The sequence below is a fragment of the Loxodonta africana genome, chromosome 11 (genome assembly GCF_030014295.1).
Source record: "Loxodonta africana isolate mLoxAfr1 chromosome 11, mLoxAfr1.hap2, whole genome shotgun sequence".
NCBI classification, from domain to species: Eukaryota; Metazoa; Chordata; class Mammalia; order Proboscidea; family Elephantidae; genus Loxodonta; species Loxodonta africana.
In genome coordinates this window covers 71,135,842-71,159,458 of record NC_087352.1, presented here as the reverse complement: position 1 = coordinate 71,159,458, position 23,617 = coordinate 71,135,842, and the positions used below count along the sequence as shown (strand labels likewise).

At 37.6% G+C, this 23,617-nt stretch overlaps 1 protein-coding gene across 5 annotated transcripts in view; it reads left to right on the top strand.

The window, feature by feature from the left end:
• KIAA1328 (KIAA1328 ortholog) overlaps positions 1-23,617 on the top strand; it is a 360,311-nt gene that overhangs the window by 262,008 nt on the left and 74,686 nt on the right. For 3 of the 5 annotated variants that reach the window (XM_003406322.4, XM_023543878.2, XM_064294594.1), the window contains one exon: positions 17,724-17,905. In XM_003406322.4, coding sequence (XP_003406370.1) covers positions 17,724-17,905 — 182 coding nt within the window. Of the gene's footprint in view, positions 1-17,723; positions 17,906-18,499; positions 19,099-19,125; positions 22,064-23,617 lie in introns of those variants that run through there. The other 2 variants (XM_064294593.1, XM_023543879.2) reach the window with 2 other exon arrangements.

Genomic DNA, 23,617 nt, shown 5'->3' with positions numbered 1-23,617 from the left:
TCTATTCTGATCCCTGTCAGAGCAGTTGGTGGTGGTAGCTGGGCACCATCTAGTTGTGCTGGACTCAGTGTGGTGGAGGCTGTTGTAGTTTGGTCCATTAGTCCTTTGGACTAATCGTTACCTTGTGTCTTTGGTTTTCTTTGTTCTCCCTTGCTCCAGATGGGGTGGCTGGCCACTCACAAGCTTTTAATATCTGAAACACTAAATCACCAAAGTAGGATGTAGAACATGTTCTTAATAAACCATGTTATGCCAGTTGAGCTAGGTGTCCCTTGAGATCATGGTCCCCAGCCCTTAGCCTCAGGGTCTTTCAAGACAAATATTGTTTGGTCTTTTGGCAGTCCATGTATATTCAGTATTCTTCACCAACACCATAATTCAAAGGCCTCAGTTCTTCTTTGGTTTTCCTTATTCATTGTCCAGCTTTCACATTCATGTGAGGCAATTGAAAATGCTATGGCTCTGGTCAGGCACACATTAGTCTTCAAAGTGACATCTTTGCTTTTTTAGCACTTTAAAGAAGTCTTTTGGAGCAGATTTGCCCAGTGCAATACATCATTTAATTTCTTGACTGCTCCTTCCATGGGCGTTAATTGTGGATCCAAATAAAATGACATCCTTGACAACTTCAATCTTTTCTCCATTTATCATGATGTTGCTTATTGGTCCAGCACTCATCTGTTCAGCCATCTCTCTGTAGATTTAATTCATTCCTATGACTTTAGATCATATTTTGCGATAACTCTAAAATCTTTATCTCAGATCCCAGCTTTTTTCTCCTGAGATCCAAATCTGTCATTATAACTGCATGTTAATGTTATCTAGCCAATATGACTGACTTACAGTTACCTCAAATTCGGTGTGTCCAGATCCAATCTAGTTATCTCTACCATCCCCATCGCCAAAAGAGCCTACTCTCCTCTAGAATTCTCAGCAATTATACCATCCATCCATTCAGCCAGTCTATAATAACTTACTGAATGCCTAGTATGTGCCAGATATTGTGCTAAGCCTTTTAAATAATATCTCATTTTTTGTTGTTTTTGAGAATGCACACTGCAAAACATACACCAATTAAATCATTTCTACGTTACAATTCAGTGACATTGATTACATTCTTCAAGTTGTGCAACCATTCTCACCCTCCTTTTCTGAGATGTTCCTCCCCCATTAACATAAACTCACTGCCCCGTAAGGTTCCTGTCTAACCTTTCAAGTTACTGTTGTCACTTTGATCCCATAAAGATAATTCTTAAAAGAACGTACTGTTCAAGGCAGATGTTTTTTACTAATTAAGCTAAATTATTGTTTCATTTTAAGAAGACTTCAGTAATAAAAATAATGATAATAATAGAAGCTTACATTTAGGCAGTGTTATGTGCTGCGGTCCCTGGGTGGCACAAATAGTTTGCTCTTGGCTGTTAAACAAAAGGTAGGTGGTTTGATACTTCCACGCGATTACAGCCAGTGAAAACCCTATAGAGTGCAGTTCTACTCTGAAACGTGGGGTAGGTAGTCATGAGTCAGAATTGACTCAGTGGCAATAAATTTGCTGTTTTTATGTGCTGGGCATTGCTCTATGCATCTTGCATATGTTAGCTCATTTGATCCCCACAACAACTCTCAGTTATATACTATTATTAACCTAATTTTATAGATGAGGAAATTAGGCCCAGAGAGGTTAAGCAACTGGCTTAAGAAATCACATCTATCACAACTTACAAATAGCTATGCAGTACCCAGTTCTCTCTGACCTCAATGCTATAGTCTTAAGCATTATACTGTCCTAACTGCCCCTCAACCAACTGAATGAGATTTATATTTATGCCTGTTCTCAAAAAAAGGTGATCCCACCAAATGTGGAAATTATCAAACAATATCATTAGTATCACATGCAAGTAAAATTTTGCCGAAGATCATTCAAAAGCAGCTGCAGCAGTATATCGACAGGGAACTGCCAGAAATTCAAGCTGGATTCCGAAAAGGACGTGGAACCAGGAATATCATTTCTTATGTCAGATGGATCCTGGCTGAAAGCAGGATATACCAGAAAGATGGCTACCTATGTTATATTGACTATGCTAAGGCATTTGACTGTATCATAACAAATTATGGATAACATTGTGGAGAATGGGAATTCCAGAACACTTAATTGTGCTCGTGGGGAACCTGTACATAGATCAAGAGGCAGCCGTTCAAACAGAACAAGGGGTTTGAAGTCAGGAACGGTGTGTGTCAAGGTTGTATCCTTTTACCATACCTATTCAACCTGTATGCTCAGCAAATAACCCCAGAAGCTGCCCCCAAGGGGAAGAACATGGCTTAAGGATTGCAGGAAGACTCATTAACAACCTATGTTACGCAGATGACACAACCTTGCTTGCTGAAAGTGAAGAGGACTTGAAGCACTTACTGATGAAGACCAAAGACCACAGCCTTCAGTATGGATTACACCGCAACATAAAGAAAACAAAAATCCTCACAACTGGACCAATAAGCCACATCATAATAAATGGGGAAAAGATTGAAGTTGTCAAGAATTTTATTTTACTTGGATCCACAATCAACACCCATGGAAGCTGCAGTCAGGAAATCAAGGAGAAGCATTGCATTGGGCAAATTGGCTGCAAAAGACCCCTTTAAAGTGTTGAAAAGCAAAGATGTCACCTTGAAGACTAAGGTACGCATGACCCAAGCCATGATGTTTTAATTTGCCTCCTATACATGTGAAAGTTGGATGATGAATAAAGAAGACCGAAGAGAATTGATGGCTTTGAATTGCGGTGTTGGAGAAGAATATCAAATATACCATGGACTGCCAAAAAAATGAACACGTCTGTCTTGGAAGAAATACAACTAGAATGCTCTTTAGAAGCACAGATGGCAAGACCACGTCTCACATACTTTGGATATGTTGTCGGTGGGATCAGTCCCTGGAGAAGGACATCATGCTTGGTAAAGTAGAGGGTCAGTGAAACAGAGGAAGACCCTCAATGAGATGGATTGACAGAAGGCTACAACAATGGGCTTAAGCTTAACAATCATTGTGGGCATGGTGCAGGACTAGGCAATGTTTCCTTCTGTTGTATACAGGGGCTGACATTGTGGGCATGGTGCAGGACTAGGCAATGTTTCCTTCTGTTGTATACAGTGCAGGACTAGGCAATGTTTCCTTCTGTTGTATACAGCTGCCCCTCCGGGTCAGACTCTTTTTTTCTACACCACTCACATCTAAGTTATATCTTTCCTTCTTTAAAGTATCCAGGGGCAGATTAACCAGTAAGCAAGGTATGCGGGGCTTAATTGTGTTTACTTACTAATCTGTAGTGCACAATTTCAAGTGAATTTCATCACATCAAGGAAAACAGCTGACACTGTGCACTACAGATTAGTAAGTAAGCACAAGTAAGCCTGTGAAAGTATCTGTTGTCTTCCAGAGACCATTATTCTACCCATCACACCTACAGGATTTGGCATACTTCAGTAAGTAAATTCCCCACTAGGATGACACATCTTTTGGAGTCATGGACCACTTCAGTGCCTGTTGCATATTAAATGCTAATAAATTATCATTCCTTTTTACTGACTTTGCTGCCTGATGGGTTTCATCCCGCGCCCCCCCCCCCCCCAATGAACTCTTATAAGCTTCCTGGTGCTTATTACCTGCTTCCATAGAACTTTGCATATACTGCCATCATAACACCTGCTGTTAGGTACTCATTGTTTAGATGATTATCTCTCCTTGTTTATCTGTAAATATTCAAAAGTCATCACTTATTCTTTTGTGTACTTTCATTCCTAAACACAGAACTGACACATAGTAGGCTCTCAGATAATATTTATTATTGTTTTTGTTAGCTGCTGTTGAGTTGGCTCCTGGCTCCACGTGACCCTGTACACAGGGAGGTGGGACTGTCATAATCCATAGGATTTTCATTGGCCGATTTTTGGAAGTGATCAGCAGGCCTTTCTTCCAGTCTGTCTTAGTCTGGAAGCTCCGCTGGAGCCTGTTCAGTGTCACAGACAGGTAGTGGCTGTGCTTGAGATGCATTGGCCAGGAATTAAACCCAGGTCTCCCACATGGGAGGCAAGAATTCTACCACTGAACCTTAAATATATGTAAGTAAAATTTGTGTTGATGATTTTAGAGTAAGGAAATAGAAAGATCTGACAGTATATGAAATATCCTACTTACTAAATTTTATTCTTTAAACTCTGATCTCAGAATATTTTGTTCATTGACAGATCCATCTCTAGGAATATGGAAATTTAACTGAGACTTTTAGGAAAATTATTTTTCAGAAGAATTCTAAGCTACATAGTTATGTGACATCTGGTTTCATACTCATTGATAGACAAATATGCACAGAATTGAGAACTGGAAACTAGCATAACACAAGAAACAATGAATTCTTACAGAGTAGCAGGTGGATTTTAAGTGCTAGCTTTTGGCTATCATTAGACCTTCTGTAGTTACTTGAGTTACTTGACACATCAGTGGATCTATAATATGCCATATACAGACCAAGCAGACCATTTTTGCTAGATTGATTCATTGAGATGAACAGCTAAAACAAGTTAAATTCCATCATCACATCCCTACATTAATTTTAAAATGAATTTAGTTGTTGTTAAATGGACATTTGTTTTTATTGTCTCAAAGATTGGCCTTTTCCTCCAGTAAAGCGGAATAATTTTTGTTATGACGCTCTAGCTCGAACAGTACATAAAGATTAGTAAATAAGGCCCCATTAAAAGTACTTCTAATGTAAGTAACATGAGTCCCAATAGCATTTCTAATGTCCATTAATGCTTGTTCTGAGGATCAGAGCTCGTTTTACTGAGCCATTTAGTCAAACCGTGTGATTATTTAGGAAGTTAATTCATGCATGCTAAAATCTAGTTTAAGTAATGCAGAAGGTAGGAGGTAAAACTCTGTGGAGACGATAGTCCTTTTTGTTATTTAATGATCAGTCATAATTAACTTGCAAATTTGAAATAATTAGAACAAATTAAAGGTATTTAACTTTGCCTCCCTAAAGAAAAATCCAAATTGCACCAAACGCAGCTTTAAATTATTCGTGTCTCTGAGGTCCAGGCTAGACTTTATTTTTTTTATATAATGCCTTTTCTATGGTGAGAATACCAATCTGCTTTTTGTCAGAAGGCATCCTATCAAGTAATTGTTCTTTGTATTTAATAAATGACAGCTATTCTTCTTTGTAAAAGTGTTTCAGTCTCCCAAGACTACGTCAGCATTTCCGTGGCATTTTAATTCAATAAAACAAAAGGTTAATGTTGTTCTCCTTTTTAAGGAATGCAAATACAAGTGGTATTCAGTTGGTCCTGAATGACATTTAAAATTTGCCATTCCAGCTCAGACAGACTATCGCGATACGAGATTTGGACAAAACAGAAAAGTTCAAGGTGCTTTGTATCGTTAGAATTTTAGTAAACTTGAAGAACTGAAAATGTTTTTCTTTTCCGCACACTAAATCAAGGATGCTCCAAGTTTCCTGTTTTTGAAATATTAAAATGCAGAGATATTTCAGTAAAATTTTAGTAACTTAGGGGTGAATTATACAGTGTGGCAGTGCTGAATGCCATGGGTTTATCCTCTTTCTCTCTCTCTCGATTTTGATCATTTTATCATCACTTTAACAGCTCCAGCAGAAGCTAAATAAGAATAACAGAAAACTATTCTAGTAATTCCATGCCTATCAGTGAATGATGTTGTCCTGTATTAGTCATAACCCCTCAATGGATTTTCTACACATTTTATCTGGATTGTGTGAAATGATAGGAAAGACTGAGTGTCTGACAATTAGGTTTTAACTTTATAGTACCTAGCACCGTGAGTGGCGCAAAGTACAGTTCAGTATTTCTTCAGTTTACTGGATCTACATAGTTTGGGAAATAATTTATATAGTTATTCATTTTTATATAACCTATATATCTAAAAGTTTCTTTGATGATTTTTTTTGCTTTTTCCTTCAACTATTTTGTAATCAACTTTATTAAAACATATTTTATATTCAATAAAATGCACACATTTGCTGTGTTTTAACAAATAAATATACCAATGTAACTAACATCTCAATTAATAGAGAAAATATTCATCACCCCCAGAAAGTCCCTTTTGCCCCTTTGCACTAAATCCCACTTCCCCAAGCCCAGGCAACCAATAATCTGATTTCTATCTCTTCAGATTAGTTTTACACGCTCTAAATCTTCATATTAAAAAAAAAAAAAAATTCCCATTGAGTTGATTCCAACTCAGAGTGACCCTATAGAACGGAGTAGAACTGCCCCATAGGGTTTCCAAGGAGTACCTTGGTGGATTCAAACTGCCATCCTTTTGGTTAGCAGATGAAACTCTTAACCACTATGCCACCAGGATTTCCAAATGGACTATATACATGGAATTATATAGTATGTGTGTGTCTGTCATCTTTCACTCACCATGATGTTTTGGAGGTTCATCCATGTTGCTGCATGTGTCAGTAGTCCATTACTTTTTTATTTCCGAGTAGTACTTCATTGTATAAATATACCACAACTTCTTTATCAGTTCATCTGTTGATGTACATCTGAATTATTTCTATACTTTTAGCAAAAAATGACTGAGCTGCTGTAAACATTTCTGTGTAAGTCTTTTAGTGAGCATGTTTTCTTTTTCTAGAATAAATACCTAGGAGTGAAATTTCCATGTCGCATTGTAAATGTATTTTTAACTATACATGAAACTGCCAAACTGTTTCCCAAAGTTGTGTAATTTTACACTCCCACCAGCAAAGTATGAGATTTCCAGTTGTCCCATATCATTGCCAAGGCTTGGTATTATCAGATTTCTTCATTTTAACTATTTTTGTGTATGTGAAATGGTACCTCGTTGTGATTTTAATATGCAGTTCTTTGATGACTGATGGGCGTCTTTTAATGTTATTTATTGGCCATTCATGTATTTTCTTTTTGTCAAGTGTCTATTCAAATCTTTTAATCATTTTTAGTTGAGAAAACAACCTAATTATTGAACATACAGTTCTTTGTATATTTTGGATACAAAACCTTCATCAGATGTATATATTGTGAGTATTTTCTCCAAGTGTATGACTTGTCTTTTTATTTCCTTAATGGTGTTTTTAAAGAGCAGGAGTTTTTAATATTGATGACACTTAGGAAGATATTCTCCTGTGTTTTCCTCTAGAAGGTTTATAGTACTGGCTTTTACGTTTAAGTTTGTGGTCCATTTTGAATACGTTTTTGGGTGAGTTACAAGGTAGGGCTCAATATTCATTCTGTTTCCGTACAGATATTCAGTTATTCCAGCACCATTTGTTGAAAAAACTTTTTTTTTATCGAATTACCGGATGCCTTTTCAAAAATCAAATACGCGTACACACACAGACACAGTTATAGACTTCTATTCCATTAATCTACATGTCCATTCTTATGTTAATGGCATACTGTCTGAGTTACATTAGCTTTATAGTAAATCTTCAAAATCTTTAAATCTTCAAAAATCAGGTAGTCCAATTCTCCCTGCTTTGTTTTTCTTATTAAAAATTCTTTTGACTACTCTACATTCTTTACATTTTAAATTCAGTTTATCAATTTCTATTAAGGAGGTAGAATTACTATTTGATCATTTTGGGGAAAATTGATGTCCTAAAAGTACTGAATATTCTAATCCATGAATATGGTGTATCTCTGTATACATTTAGGTATTTTTTAAAAATGTAACAGAAATGCCATGTAGTTTTCAGTGCAACAACAGGGATGCATGTTTTTCTTTGCATTTATTCCTAAACATTATACGCTTTTTATGATATTGTAAATGTTTTTTTTCATGTTCCAATTTCTGTGGATGGTATATTGAAAAAGTATTGATTTTTGTATATTTATCTTGTATATTGCAATCTTGCTAAATGTACATATTCTAGCAGGGTTATCATGTTTTGTTTTGTTGTTTTTGGTTATATTCCTTAGAATTTCCAACTTCTCAGTCATGTTGTCTGTAAATAATAATAGCTTTACTTATCTGTTTCCAAGTGTTAATGACTTTCCTTTCTTTTTCTTGCCTTATGCATTTGTTAGGACTTCCAGTGCAGTATCAAATAAATACAAGTGGTTAAAGAAGACATCCTTGATTTGTTCTCAGTCTCAAGCAGAAGGCATTCAATAATTCACCAATAAGTATAATGCTAAATATAGGTTTTTAATAGATGCCCTTTATCAGATTTAAAGAAGTACCCTTCTATTCCTGGTTTACTGAGTTTTTGATCAGAAATGCATGTTTAGTTTTGTCAAGTGTTTTTCTGCACTTATTGATATAATCATATGGTTTTGCTTCTTTAATCTATTAATGTGATGATTTACACGGATTTATTTCTGAATGTTAAGCCAACTTTGCATTTTGGAAAAATACTTACCTGACCGTGATGTAGTAACTTTTTATATATTGTTGAAATTGATTTGGTAATATTTTGCTGAGGATTCTTGTATCAGTGTTTATGAGAGACACTTGTTTGTAATATTCTTTTCTTGTAATAATTAGGTTTTGGTATTGTATGATAACCTAAAATGAGGCGAGAAACATTCTCTCTTTTACTATTTACTGAAAGAGTGTGTGTAACATTGGTAATATTCGTTACATATTTGATAAAATTTACCAGTGAAGCTATTTGGGCAGTTTTCTTTGTGGCAACATTTTTTATTTGAATACAATTTCTTTAATAGATATAACGCTTGTTATGGATTGAATTGTATCCCCCAAAAATATGTGTTGTAAATCCTAACCCCTATGCCTGTGGTTATAATCCCACTGGAAATGAGTTGTCTTTATTATGTTAATAAGGCAATATTAGTGTAGGGTGTGTCTTCAGTCAATCTCTTTTGAGATATAAAAGAGATTAAACAAGCAAGCTAGCAAACAGAGATGGGGGAAGATAGATGCCAAGCCACATGGAGATCTCTAAGGAACCAGGAAACAAGCTGAGGAGACAAGGACCTTCACCCGGAGCCAAAAGAAAAAGGGTTTCCCTAGAGCAGCGCTGGCCTCCTAAATTGTGAGAAAATAAACTTCAGTTTATTAAAGCCACCCACTTGTGATATTTCTGTTATAGCAACACTAGATAACAAAGACAAGGCTATTCATATTTTCTGCTTCTTAACAACTTACATTTTTCAAGAAATGTTTGCATCATTTCATCTCAGTTATTGAACATATTGACATAAAGTTGTTCATAATATACCCTTAATATCCTTTTACTGTGTGTAGGATCTATAGCAATATCCCCTCTTTCCACCACCCACTGCTGTCGAGTCGATTCCGACTCATAGCAACTGTGTAGAACAGAGTAGAACTGCCCCATAGAGTTTCCAAGGAGCACCTGGTGGACTTGAACTGCCGACCTCTTGGTTAGCAGCTGTAGCACTTAACCACTACACCACCAGGGTTTCCTGTCCCCTTTCTAATTCCTGATATTTATAACCTTAGTCTTCTCTTTTTCTTGGTTTGTCTTGGCAGTGGTTTATCAATTTCATTAATCTTTTTAAAGGGCCAATTTTTTTGTGTGTGTGCTTTAAGTGAAAGTTTACAACTAAAGTCAGTTTCTCATACAAAAACTTACACACATATTGTTATGTGACTCTAGTTGCTCTCGCTACAATATGACAGCACCCTCCTTCTCTCCACCCAGTATTTCCCATGTCCATTCAACCAGCTTCTATTCCCTTCTGCCTTCTCATCTCACCTCCAGACAGGAGCTGCCCATCTAGTCTCCTGTATCTACTTGAGCCAAGAAGCACACTTTTCACCAATATCATTTTATGTCTTCTAGTCCTGTCTAATCTTCGTCTGAAGACTTGGCTTCAGGAATGGTTCTAGTTCTGGGCTAACAGAGAGTCCAGGGCAATATCTTCTGGGGTCCCTTCAGTTTCAGTCAGACCATCAAGTCTGGTCTTTTTACTAGAATTTGAGTTCTGCATTCCACTTTTCTCTTGCTCCATCAGGGATTCTCTGTTGTGTTCCCTGTCAGGGTAGTCATTCGTAGCCAGGCACCTCTAGTTCTTCTGGTGTTAGGCTGTTGTAGTCTCTGGTATATGTGGCTCTTTCTGTCTCTTGGGCTCATATTTTCCTTATGTCTTTGGTATTCTTCATTCTCTAAAGGGCCAATTTTTTGTATTTATTTTCTCTATTGTTTGTCTGTTTTGTAGATTTTTCCTCTATTATTTCCTTCCTTCTTCTTTATGTTTAGTTTGCACTTCTTTTTCTAGCTTCATACCCATTGCCATTGGTTGATTCTGACTCATAGTAACCCTATAGAACAGAGCAGAACTGCCCCATAGGGTTTTCAAGGAGCGGCCGGTGAATGTAAACTGCCAACCTTTTGGTTAACAACTAAATGCTTACCCACTATGCCACCAGGGCCCCAATTTCTAGAATATAAATCTATTTATCTCCCCATTCTTTGTGCTACTATTGTCATATACATTATCTTTCAGTACATTATAAACACTATAATACAGTGTTATAACTTTTGCTTTAAATAATCATGTATCTTTTAAAGAAATTGAGAAAAGAATATAGTCTTTTATATTTACCCACGTATGTACTATTTCTGTTTTTTTTTTTTTTTCATTTTCTGTAGATCCAAGCTTCCATGTGGTGTCCATTTACCTTCAACCTGAAAAAATCCTTATTATTTCTTCATCTTTTTTTTAACAGTATTTTATTATATTTTCTGTGAAAGTATACGCAGCAAAACAGGTTCCCATTCAACATTCTTCACATTGTATCAGCATTCTCATTATTTCTGTTCTTGTTGTTCTGTTCCCATTAACCTAGCATCACTTCCCCCAACCTTCTCAGCTATGCTTTAGAGCATTTGTTGACCATTTGGTCTCATATAGATGATTTTTTTAAAAAGCATAGTACTCAAGATGATATTCATTACTTTATGAGCTAACCTGCTATTTAGCTAAAAGTAACTTGAGGTTTGGTTTTGGGTTTTAATCAATAGAGATTGGTATTCATATTCAGATAGATAGTTCAGTGAAACAGAATGGAAAGTCCAGAAATAGCCCCTTACACATAACTGCTTTTTTTGGCAAAGGCACCAAGAAATTCAGTGGAAAAAGGAAAGTTTTTGTTGTTGAGAATATATGCTGCAAAACATACACCAATTCAACAGTTTCTACATGTATAATTCAGTGACATTGCTTATATTCTTTGAGTTGTGCAACTATTCTCACCCTCCTTTTCTGAGTTGTTTCTCCCCCATTAACATAAACTCACTGCCCCCTAAGGTTCCTATCTAATCTTTCAAGTTGCTTTTGTCAATTTGATCCTATATAGATAGTTCTTAAAAAAGCGTAATACTCAAGGCAGATATTTTATACTAGTGAAACTAAACTACTGTTTGGTTTTAAGAGGAATTCAGAGGATGCTTCTGATTTAAGGTTTTAAAGATTCTCTCAGAGTGATAGTTTCAGGGATTCATCCAGCCTTCATGGCTCCAGGACGTCTGGGGTCCATGAGAATCTGAAATTCTGTTCTGCATTTTCTCCCTTTGATCAGGATTTCTCTATAGAACCCTTGATCAAAATGTCCAGTAATGGTAGCCAGGCACCATTCAGTTCTTCTGGTCTCATTGCAAAGGTGGCAGTTGTTCACGGAGACAATTAGGCACACATTTAATAGCCTTCTCCTATTCCTGACTCTTCTTCTTTCTCTTTTGCTCCAAGTGAATAGAGACGAACTCTTAAGACTGCCAGGAACTACAAAATGAACTGCGAGCTAGAACAGAAGCACCAAACATGTTATTAGACCATTTAACTAGAATGTCCCATGAAACAATGACCCTAAACCTCCAAACCAAGGAACCAAATCCCATGAGGTTTTTGGTCATACATAAGCAGACTCAGCAGCTACTCTTGTTTTGTTTTGTTTGTTTTTTGTTTTTGGTCATTTTTGTAAATATATCTATCACACAACTTTTGCCAATTCAACTTTTTAAAGGTGTACAACATGTTGACAGTAAGGACAATAATCAGTTATGCAACCCTACCCTTAATCAATGCTACTTTTCCATCACTGTTAAACACCGAAAGGGAAGTTTTTTTATTGCTGTGTGTACTAGATACAGATACGGGGGAAAATAAACCTTAGTCACTACTTTCATGTCATACCCAACAATTAATTTGATCATAGTGTTGGAGCCTGAGTAAGTGAGACGGGCATCCACAGAGGGACAGTTTAGCCCCAAATATTGGAACTTGAGCAGGATGAGAAGGGCTTCCATAGTGGAAAGCTCAAACTCGGACTTGGTGTAGGATGTAGGAGCTTGAGCAAAATGAGGGAGAGTATCCACATGGAGGTTGTTCCTACACAGGGTCTGGGCCCTGAGAGGGATGAGGAGGGCTCCTTAGAACAGAGGTAGCCCAGTTGGGATTGTGTGAGGAGAGTGACCCTACAGAGATGTGTTGGCAGAAGCAGCCCAGTGCAATGTTATGGAGGTGGGGGGGGGGGGTGGTTATGAATTGTGGCAGTGGGGATGGGATATTATTTTCATACTACTGAGTTTGAAATCAAGTAAGTAATTATATTAAGGAAAATGGCAGCTATTTTTTTCACTGTTGGAAAAAATATATGGAAAGGGAGGAAACCTAAAATGAACCCTGTGGTTTGAGATTAGAATTGGAGATATGAGTGTAAACTCATGGTTTTCAATATAGATAGATAGATTCATACATACATATATTCTCTTGCCCTGTCTCCCATGGGAATTGGGAGCAGTGGGAATCCAGGTGCCTTTTTTCACTGAAAGTTATTAGGTCTCCATGAACAAATGGCTGATACCAAGGCTTGGTCGGGAATTGGAAGATATAGGAATTGTTCAGGTATGACATGGCCAGTACCCAAAGGAAACCACTGGAAATAGGAAGGAATTAATAGCTATCTGTTTCCCCTGCTCTAGATTGTGTGTTCTTCTAAATCAAGGACTTTTTACCCTTTAATTTTTTTTAATGACTCATGCCAAAATTTGAGTATTTCGTGTTGATTTCTCTTTCTTGTTTTTTTTTATTTTCTTAAAAGTTTACTTTTTCTTCCCTAGTTTTTCTCACACCACTAACACCCCTCCCCTTCCTACTGTCCCTCCAGGATTTTCTAAAGGTGCCATAGAGAATCCCTGTCTCATGGAAAATAAACTCTTTTCAACATCAATCTTTTTCACAGAAAAATGTTTTCTCCCAGCCTTTCCCATACTCAATGATTTTCAACCCTGACTAAACATTAGAATCAACTGAGGAGCTTTTAAAAAGGAAAAGAGTGAGAGAGGAAGGAAAATAATGCTCATGACCTACCCCAGGCCAATCAATTCAGTTTCTGCAAGTGGGTGGAACTCGGCCCATCCCTGTTTTAAAAAACTTCTCAGATTATTTTAATGTATAGCCAAACTGTAAGTCACTGCCTAAAACCTGTGTCTTTTCTGAGAGCTCTGCTTCTGATAGAGGCCATTTTTTCTCTCATCTTTAATAAACAACAGAGACAGTGGTTCCAGGATTTTTCTTTTTCCTCATTCCAAATTCTCAAACCTTTAACCGTTCTACTCCCTTGCAAACCTCCTTTGTGTGAGTCTCAGTATACCTAGCTTTATTGTGATCCATCCTTCCCTTTCTTTGTTTTCAATCATTATTCACTAGGGCTTTGACCTCCTGCTCAGTCACTCCCCCTCACCCGGCCATAATTTCTATGCGATTCTTATATCTGTGTGGTTTATCTATCCATTGCCATAGCTGTTTTTTGTCTTCCTCGGTTCACTCCAGTTCTTTTTAGCCACATCATTCATGGCCACGTCTAGAAATTGCTGTCACCTCCAGTGTTTCCCTCACAGAAATCCTTGACTCTGGCATCTCACCTTTACAGCCCAACCTCTTCTTCTTCAGCTTGTTCATGTTCTCATATTTCTCACATCACTGTAACACGTTTTTTGCTTCTTGTTTTGATTTTCCTTAGAGAGGCATCTAAATCCTTCATTTCTCCTATTTTTCTGCCCATCTTTTAGTCCTGTATTTGATTCATCTTCCCTGTGTACATCCTAGATCCAGTGATTAACCTAAGCTTCTCCCTTACCAATATACTCAGTTCCCTTGACCTCCAGTCTGCTGCACCCTCCTCATAAAATCCTAAGCTTGGATCAAGCTCTCAGGCTGCTTTCTCTGCTTTTACATCTGTGCACCTAAGCCCTGCTAAAAATTTATAATTTCCAATTCTCTTAAGCCCTCAGTATTGTAAGACAGTCTTTCCTTTGTTCTTGGTCATTTCTATCTTGAATTCCCTCAATACACACTTCCAACCTTTACCAGTCTTCTCAGTACCACTTCTCTTACACACAAGAGTGAATATACCTCCTGTTTCAACAAGAAAATTGATACTGAGGTCTATACTTTCTCAACTTTATCTGTCTCAACCCTACTACCCCTAAAGTCAATCAGCCAACCAAAAAAAAAAAAAAAAAGTCTTCACAGTTATTCATTCAATTGCTGTCTTAGTCATCTAGTGCTGCTATCACAGAAATACCACAGGTGGTTGGCTTTAACAAAGAGAAATTTATTTCCTCACAGTAAAGTAGGCTAAAAGTCCAAATTCAAGGTATCAGCTCCAGGGAAAGGCTTTCTCTCTCTTTTGGCTCTGGAGGAAGGTCCTTGTCCTCAATCTTCCCATGGCCGAGGAGCTTCTCAGGCACAGGGTCCCCGGGTCCAAAGGGTGCACTCTGCTCTGTGTGCTGCTTTCTTGATGGTATGAGGTCCCCAACTCTCTTCTCGCTTCCCTTTACCTTGGATTAGGGAGGTGACCTCAGGATGGTGTTACAATCCCACCCTAATCCTCTCAACATAAGATTATAATCACAAAATGGAGGAGAACCACACATGGCCTAACCAAGTTGATACACACATTTTTGGAGGGACATAATTCAATCCATGACAGTTGCTTTCTTGAAATGTCTTCCCAGATGTTCCATAGGCACCTCAGACTACATTTAATTTTTCCACCCTTCCCAAACCTTCTCCTCCATAGGGTTTCCAGAGAGCGCCTGGTGGATTCAAACTGCTGACCTTTTGGTCAGCAGCCATAGCTCTTAACCACTACTCCACCAGGGTTTCCGGTAAAAATCCAGTACTCAATAAATGTTTGTTTTCCATTTCATGAACCCCGGCCTCATAGCACATTATAAGGGCCAGGAGTATGTTCTCAATAAATATCTGGTTAATATATAGTAGAACGATTTGCAGTTGATTGAATAGGATTAAGGAAAGCAAGAGTTGTTAAGACAACTGAGGTTTTTTTTTTGAGAGTGACTGGGAGGATGGTGATATCATTAAAGGAGAATAGAAAGAGGAACGAGTTTTAACATAAAGATATACATTGCATTAGCATGAGTTGGCTTGGGAGGGCATGAGAAGATATCCCTCACGGCAGATACTTGATCAGGTCAGCAATTTTGGAGACCACTGTGGGTGAGAGGAATTGATACAGAAATGTAGCAAGGATTACTGAGGCAGAAAGTGCTGAGGGAGAAGGGAAGAAGGAAAAGGACAGAATCTTCAAGAAAGTCTACTTTTAGGGGGAAGTAAGAAGAAGAGTTCCCAGCAAAAATATCTCAGTAGAAGCCTCCTAAAGCTAGGAAACCAATCAGGGTAATATATTATGAAAGCTAAGGGAGAAAAAGTTTAAAGGAAAGCGTCAATTACTGTGAAGTGGTCTAGTAAGAAGCAAGACTGTTGAAAAGAGAAGAACCTGTTAGATTTGAAAAATTAGTTGTGGTGGGTATGTCTGTTAAAATAAACTACTTTTTTCTAGAAGTTTGGCAGGGAAGGGAAGAGAGGAAGTAGAAATGTAAGCAAAATAGGGAACGTTTTTGTTTTTTTAATTGCAAGGAAAAAAGTACATACCCATTGGAAGAAATTAAGATATTCAAAAGTACATAAATTAAAATAGAAGAGTCTTCTCAGTTACCCTATTTCCATGTTCCCTCTCTGGTTTGGAGTTTATCATCCAGAACTTTAAAAATATTTTTGTATAGTTTTTTTTTTTTTTTCAAAAAGTAGATCACGGTATACGTTCTGTTACTGCAAATTGCTTTTTTTCCTTTTTCTCTTTTTACTTAATTAGCCTATCATAAAGTTTCTCACATCAGCATAGAGATCTACCTCATTCTTTTCAATGGCTTGTGATGGATGTATCATAGTTTATTTACACATTCTCCTGTTGAAGGATATTTGCCTTCCATTTTTTAGTATTACAAATAATCCTGCAGTGACCGTCCTTTAATGGATATTCTCATGCTGTTATGCATGTTCTCCTGTAGGATAAATTCTTAGAGGTAGAATCGTTAGAAGGGTAGGTGCATTTGTATTTTAGATAAGTGTTGACACATCACCCACAAAAAGGGTATACCTATTTGCAGTTCCAGTGGTATATGAAAATACTCTTCCCCACACCCTCACTGACACTGGGTATTATTATGCTTTTCCACTTAAGGGAAGAGTTTTTGGTTTTAAGTTTTGGTTTTGGGTCTTAATGGTAGGTCTAATGTTGTTTGTAATCCGAGGGAAAGAATCCAGCCTAAAGGAGATTAAGTTATAAGAAAGGAGATGATTGACAGGTCATTGTCTCAGAGGACATGCATCAAGATGGTATTGAGAGTACAAATCAAAGGTGTAATTTTCTCCTGAGACCTTGGAAGGAATAGTAGATGGGTGAAGATGAAAAGCAATGCAAATGAAGAAAGAATTTTTTTTTGTTATATGGTCATCTTCATTTCAGAGAAATTAGAAGCCAAGTTCCCTGTTGAGAAGGGAAATTACCAGGAGGGAGTTTTGAATACAGGCACATAAAAGCCTCTGCATAAAATGGGGTAGAGAAGCAGGAAGCAACCCACACTGGGAGCAATCAATATTGGCTAGTATTGGAAGCTCGGCTGAGGTGAGAGTGAAAGAATTTTTACAGAAGCCAGTGGTCTTGGTCACATGGATTTTTCTATAGGAACAAGCAGAAATGTAGTAGTAGTTGGACTTGCCTGAGTTTACAGTTCTGGGTTATGGTAAATTTATATTACATTCACAGTGAGGTAATTTTATTCTCCCTATTTTCCTGTCCCATGAATAGAAGTTATGTAACCTAAGTTTGCTTCGTATTTACCTTGTTGACTTTATTATGAAATTATGTGAGGACAGACTCTACTTCTTCCGTATGCACTATTGCACTATTTCTTATATATACTGGGTACACGATAAATGTTATTAAGAATTGAAAATGAAAAACACAAATGCGTTTTCAGGTAAATTGGCAATATTTTAATCCCTCATGTTCATTTTGTCTTGCTTTAGCACACTTTTTTACTTTTATTATTTTCTGGTTCTTAATCATACTCTCTGTGACTTTATTAGCAGTTTCATAGGTCTGAGTCTCATTTCCCCAACTCCAAATGTAAGCTTTTTGAGATAAACACCACTGCTTATTCACAATTGCTGTGGCAGGACACAAAGTAGACCTTCAATAAATTATTTAAATTTAAATTCTAGCTTAATAAAAATAAGAAAACCAAGGTTCTCACTGCCATGAACTGCATTTTGACACATGCTGAATTTAAACTCCTTTGTGTGATCTGTATCTCCTTCCATACACTCTACAGCTCATTCATGTTTGTCCTTTTCAGTCTGTTGAAGTCCAAACATGACGGCTGGCTGCTTGAAACATCACCATCGATCAAAAAGTTCCAAGAATCCACTAGCAGTGGAGAGAATAAGAGGGGGAAGAAAACAGTTGGGTTTCAGCCAGAGATGGATGATGATACCCAATGGACATGTCAAAAGAAGGATACATGTAGACCCCAAAGAGGTAAGCTGTAGGAGGAAAATGAGAAGTTCTTGGGAGCAAGTAGTTGCTGGTGGCTCCTTGCCAGTGGACTCCAGGTGATTTTCTGCAACCCTAATCAAGAGTTAAATATGTTACAAACTGACATGTGCCTGCAAGGCCACGCTTAGCACATCTACTAGATCAGTACATTGCATCTGCATTTCTCTTAGAATACTGATAAAAGAAACTACATCCAATCTGTCCTTTCTGCAAGCAGAAAACTGTAAGAATTATTCAGCAGTGAGTATGGTCATAGACACAAAATAATGTTCATAGTGAGTAAAGAGGGCGAGAAATTGAACACAAATTTCTCCTGGAAAGTAACCCTAGCATATACGGTCAATCCTTAATTAACAGAAAATATAGGGGAGAGTTGAGCAGAGGCCATGGATAACTCTACATTGTGGCTAAAATGAAACCTCAAAAGTCTTAGGCATGTATTCCCTAGCAGTCTTTTAAATGCTAGGAATACTTCCTATTTTATATGTCGCAGATATTTTAAATCAATTATAGATAATGCATGAAATGGCGAGCAACACAGTCACATTTAATTGTGTTTCCCACTTGTTCCCAAAGTGACTTTTGGCTTCATCTATCCTGGTAACCTTCAGGGAAGGACTTTGAAACAGAATGGAGCAACTCTGAGCTTCTTCATTGTACAGAAGAGATGTACAGGAAACTAAAGACTAAAAAAGGACTCTGAATGAATGTAGATGCAAAAATCCTCAACAAAATTCTAGCCAATAGAATTCAACAACATATCAAAAAAACTATTCACCATGACCAAGTGGGTTTCATACCAGGTATGCAGGGATGGTTCAACATTAGAAAAACAATTCATGTAATCCACCACATAAATAAAACAAAAGACAAGAATCACATGATTTTACCAATTGGTGCAGAAAAGGCATTTGACAAAGTTCAACACCCATTCATGATAAAAACTCTCAGCAAAATAGGAATAGAAGGAAAATTCCTCAACATAATAAAGGGCATTTATACAAAGCCAACAGCCAGCATCTCCCTAAATGGAGAGACCCTGAAAGCATTCCCACTGAGATCGGGAACCAGACAAGGATGCCCTTTATCACCGCTCTTATTCAACATTGTGTTGGAGGTCCTAGCCAGAGCAATTAGACTAGATAAAGAAATAAAGGGTATCCAGATTGGCAAGGAGGAAGTAAAAGTATCTCTCTTTGCAGATGACATGATCTTATACACAGAAAACCCTAAGGAATCCTCCAGAAAACTACTGAAACTAACAGAAGAGTTCAGCAGAGTATCGGGATACAAGATAAACATACAAAAATCAGTTGGATTCCTCTACAGCAACAAAAAGAACATCGAAGAGGAAATCACCAAATCAATGCCATTTACAGTAGCCCCAAGAAGATAAAACACTTAGGAATAAATCTTACCAGAGATGTAAAAGACTTACACAAAGAAAACTACAGTACAGTTCTGCAAAAAAGAAGAGAGACTTACATAAGTTGAAAAACATACCTTGCTCATAGATAGGAAGACTTAACATTATAAAAATGTCTGTTCTACCAAAGGCGATCTATACATTTAATACAATTCCAATCCAAATCCTAGTGACATTCTTTAATGAGATGGAGAAACAAATCACCAACTTCATATGGAAGAGAAAGAGGCCCTGGATAAGTAAGGCATTACTGAAAAAGAAGAACAAAGTGGGAGGCCTCACTCTACTGATTTTAGAACTTACTATACTGCCACAGTAGCCAAAACATCCTGGTACTGGTACAACAACAGATACATGGACCAATGGAGCAGAATTGAGAATCCAGACATTAAGCCATCCACATATGAGCAGTTGATATTTGACAAAGGCCCCAAAACAGTTAAAGGGGGAAAAGACAGTCTTTTTAACAAATGGTGCTGGCATAACTGGATATCCATGTGCCAAAAAATGAAACAAGACCCATACCTCACTCCATGCACAAAAACGAGCTCAAAATGGATCAAAGACCTAAATATAAACTCTAAAATGATAAAGATCATGAAAGAAAAAATAGGGACAATGCTAGGAGCCCTAATACATGGCATAAACAGTATACAAAACATTACTAACAATGCAGAAGAAAAACTAGATAACTGGGAGCTCCTAAAAATCAAACACCTATGCTCATCCAAAGACTTCAGCAAAAGAGTAAAAAGACCTACAGACTGGGAAAAAGTTTTTAGCTATGACATTTCTGATCAGCGCCTGATCTCTAAAATCTACATTATACTGCAAAAACTCAACTACAAAAAGACAAATAACCCTATTAAAAAATGGGCAAAAGATATGAATAGACACTTCACTAAAGAAGACATTCAGGTAGCTAACAGATACATGAGGAAATGTTGATGATCATTAGCCATTAGAGAAATGCACATCAAAACTACAATGAGATTTCATCTCTCTGGCATTAATCCAAAAAACATGAAATAATAAATGTTGGAGAGGCTGTGGAGAGATTGGAACACTTCTACACTGCTGGTGGAATGTAAAACGGTACAACCACTTTGGAAATCAATTTGGCGCTTCCTTAAAAAGCTGGAAATAGAACTACCATACAATCCAGCAATCCCACTCCTTGGAATATATCCTAGAGAAATAAGAGCCTTTACACGAACAGATATATGCACACCCATGTTTATTGCAGCACTGTTCACAATAGCAAAAAGATGGAAGCAACCAAGGTGCCCATCAACGGATGAATGGATAAAAAAATTATGGTATATTCACACAGTGGAATACTACGCATCGATAAAGAACACTGAGGAATCTGTGAAACATTTCATAACATGGAGGAACCTGGAAGGCATTATGCTGAGTGAAATTAGTTGCAAAAGGACAAATATCGTATAAGATCACTATTATAAGAACTTGAGAAATAGTTTAAACTGAGAAGAAAACATTCTTCTGTGGTTACAAGAGGAGAGGGAAGGAGGGTTGGAGAAGGGTATTCACTAATTAGGTGGTAGATAAGAACTACTTTAGGTGAAGGGAAAGACAACACACAATACAGGGGAGGTCAGCACAACTGGACTAAACCAAAAGCAAAGAAGTTTCCTGAATAAACTGAATGCTTCGAAGGCCAGTGTAGCAGGGGCAGGGTTTTGGGGACCATGATTTCAGGGGACATCTAAGTCAATTAGCACAATAAAATCTATTAAGAAAACACTCTGCATCCTACTTTGGAGAGTGGCATCTGGGGTCTTAAATGCTGGCAAGCAGCCATCTAAGATGCATCAATTGGCCTCAACCCACCTGCATCAAAGGAGAATGAAGAACACCAAAAATACAAGGTAATTATGAGCCCAAGAGACAGAAAGGACCACATGAACCAGAGGCTATATCATCCTGAGACCAGAAGAACTAGATGGTGCCCGGCTACAACCGATGACTACCCTGACAGGGAACACAACAGAGAACCCCTGAGGGAGCAGGAAAGCAGTGGGATGCAGACCCCAAATTCTCATAAAAAGACCAGACTTAATAGTCTGAGACTGGAAGGACCCCTGTGGTCATGGCCAGCAGACCTTCTGTTGGCCCAGGACAGGAACCATTCCCGAATCCAACTCTTCAGACATGGATTGGAGAGGGATGCTGGTGAGGAGTGAGCTTCTTGGATCAGGTGGACACTTGAGAGTATGCTGGCATCTCCTGCCTGGAGGGTAGATGAGATGGTAGAGGGGGGTGAGAAGCCAGCGAAATGGACACAAAAAAGAGTGGAGGGAGAGAGTGGGCTGTCTCATTAGGGGGAGAGTAATTGGGAGTATGTAACAAGGTGTATATAAGTTTTCATGTGAGAGACTGACTTGATTTGTAAACTTTCGCTTAAAGTACAATAAAAATTATTAAAAAAAAAAAAAAAAGGTCCCTGAGCCTCTTCTGCCAGCACCTCTTACCCAGCCATCTTTCTTTCTTGTCACCACCGTTAGCCCTGTTTCTTTCTTTTTTACCTCTTTTTCCACTGAGCTAGCATCTTTCTACGTCTGATGTTAAGTAACCAACATTTTAGAACCTTTCTAGTCTAGCTACTCTCACATTTATTATTTGAGAATTGGGTGGTACTTAGTAAAAAGATCTTACAAGCCTAGGCCTGCCTCTCCCTGCCTTTCCTCGCCTGCTGTCAGCTTTGTCATGTGTTTCGGTTTTAATTATGATTAATTTAGAAAGTGCTAATCCTCTTCTAGATAATTGAGAGATGAGTAATTGATCTAAACTTCTGAAGGGAGAATATCGACAATTTGAAACAAAGCAGAAGAATGTTTGAAATAAGGCAAAAGTTCTACAGAATTCCATTGCTTTGGGACAATTTAGAAACTTCTTTTTAGACTTTGCTACCAAAAATAAAAATGAAATTGAGGAGGCCTATTTTTACTATATGAGATAAATTTTCTTTACTTTCTTTGTTAGTAGTCCTTCAGAGATAGAAAACTCTAACTTCGGCTTCCTCTGTTCTTAGTCATTGCACTTCGGAGAGTGGAGAACCAGTCAAAATGGTGTGGTGGTTACAATGCAAGGCTTAACATTGTCTTCTCTTAACCTGTCAACAAATTTGTGCTATGTGTCAGCACTAAAATAAAATGGAAAAATATAGTATAATAGCAAAGGGACAAATAGCTTGTGTTATTGGTTAAGACTGCTACAGCATTAGAAAGCAGCAATTGAAAAGGCACTTTGAGAAAGGTGTCATCAGGCCAGCCCTTGCAATGGTGGAGGTTAATCTCTCCTGGGCTCAGCTACAGAAGCTGGAAGCCTGGAAAAGGCTTGTGTCCAAAAAAAATCAATTTCTAATTTGAAACAAAATCATTTTTGACTAACAGGGGTTCAGAACCCATTACTTTTTTGCTGTATAGTCTGCTGACATTTCAGCACTTTCTGTTGTGCACAATGAATCCTAATAGTCATTTTATAATGTTGCTATAACCAATCAATTGAACCAAGAGAAAGCTGTTACAATTCTGCAAAGTTTTCAGGAACAGGTTTCACTCATGGTTTTTTTTCATTAGTCCCCTCCTCCCTCCCCCCCCCTTTTTTTTTTTTGCAGGGATGAGGGTTATAGTGTTGCAATAAAAAAATCTTTTTAAAAGACTTTTTGTTGTAAGGTAGTCACAGGAATTACTTTCTTTTCTACTCATAAGAAAGACTGTCTTAAATTTTTCTCTTCTTTTATTCTAGTACAGAGCCATTAGCAAAATGATGGTCTACTTGATAACTGAAGGAGCTGAAACTACCCCCTTGAGCCAGTCTGCCCATTGTAGAGCTGGTATACAGGAAGTACAGTACAGGGCAAAGTTACTGCATTGGCATTTGTTGTGGCACCCAACCAAATGTGACAAATAAACTTGCCAAGGTGTGCTGCACTGGTTTGGATACCCTGTTATCATAAAACGAATGACCTAGCACTAACTGCCCAAGTTACACTGCTTGGCTTAGTGCCTCCTTAATTGCTTGCCCCTCTTCAGTGTGTCTAAATTTTTTAATATACTTTTCTTCTATTTTCATCCTTTGTTGCTGTCCTTTAGTCGTTAAGACTGTATAGGACATTTACTGCAGGGTCATTAATCTTTATTACCAGTCTCTTAATCCTTTACCTCTCCTATCCTCCTCACTATTCTGTCAACTTTATTGAAGCTAAACATGTTAAAAAAAAAAAAAAAAAAAAAACTCCTGAC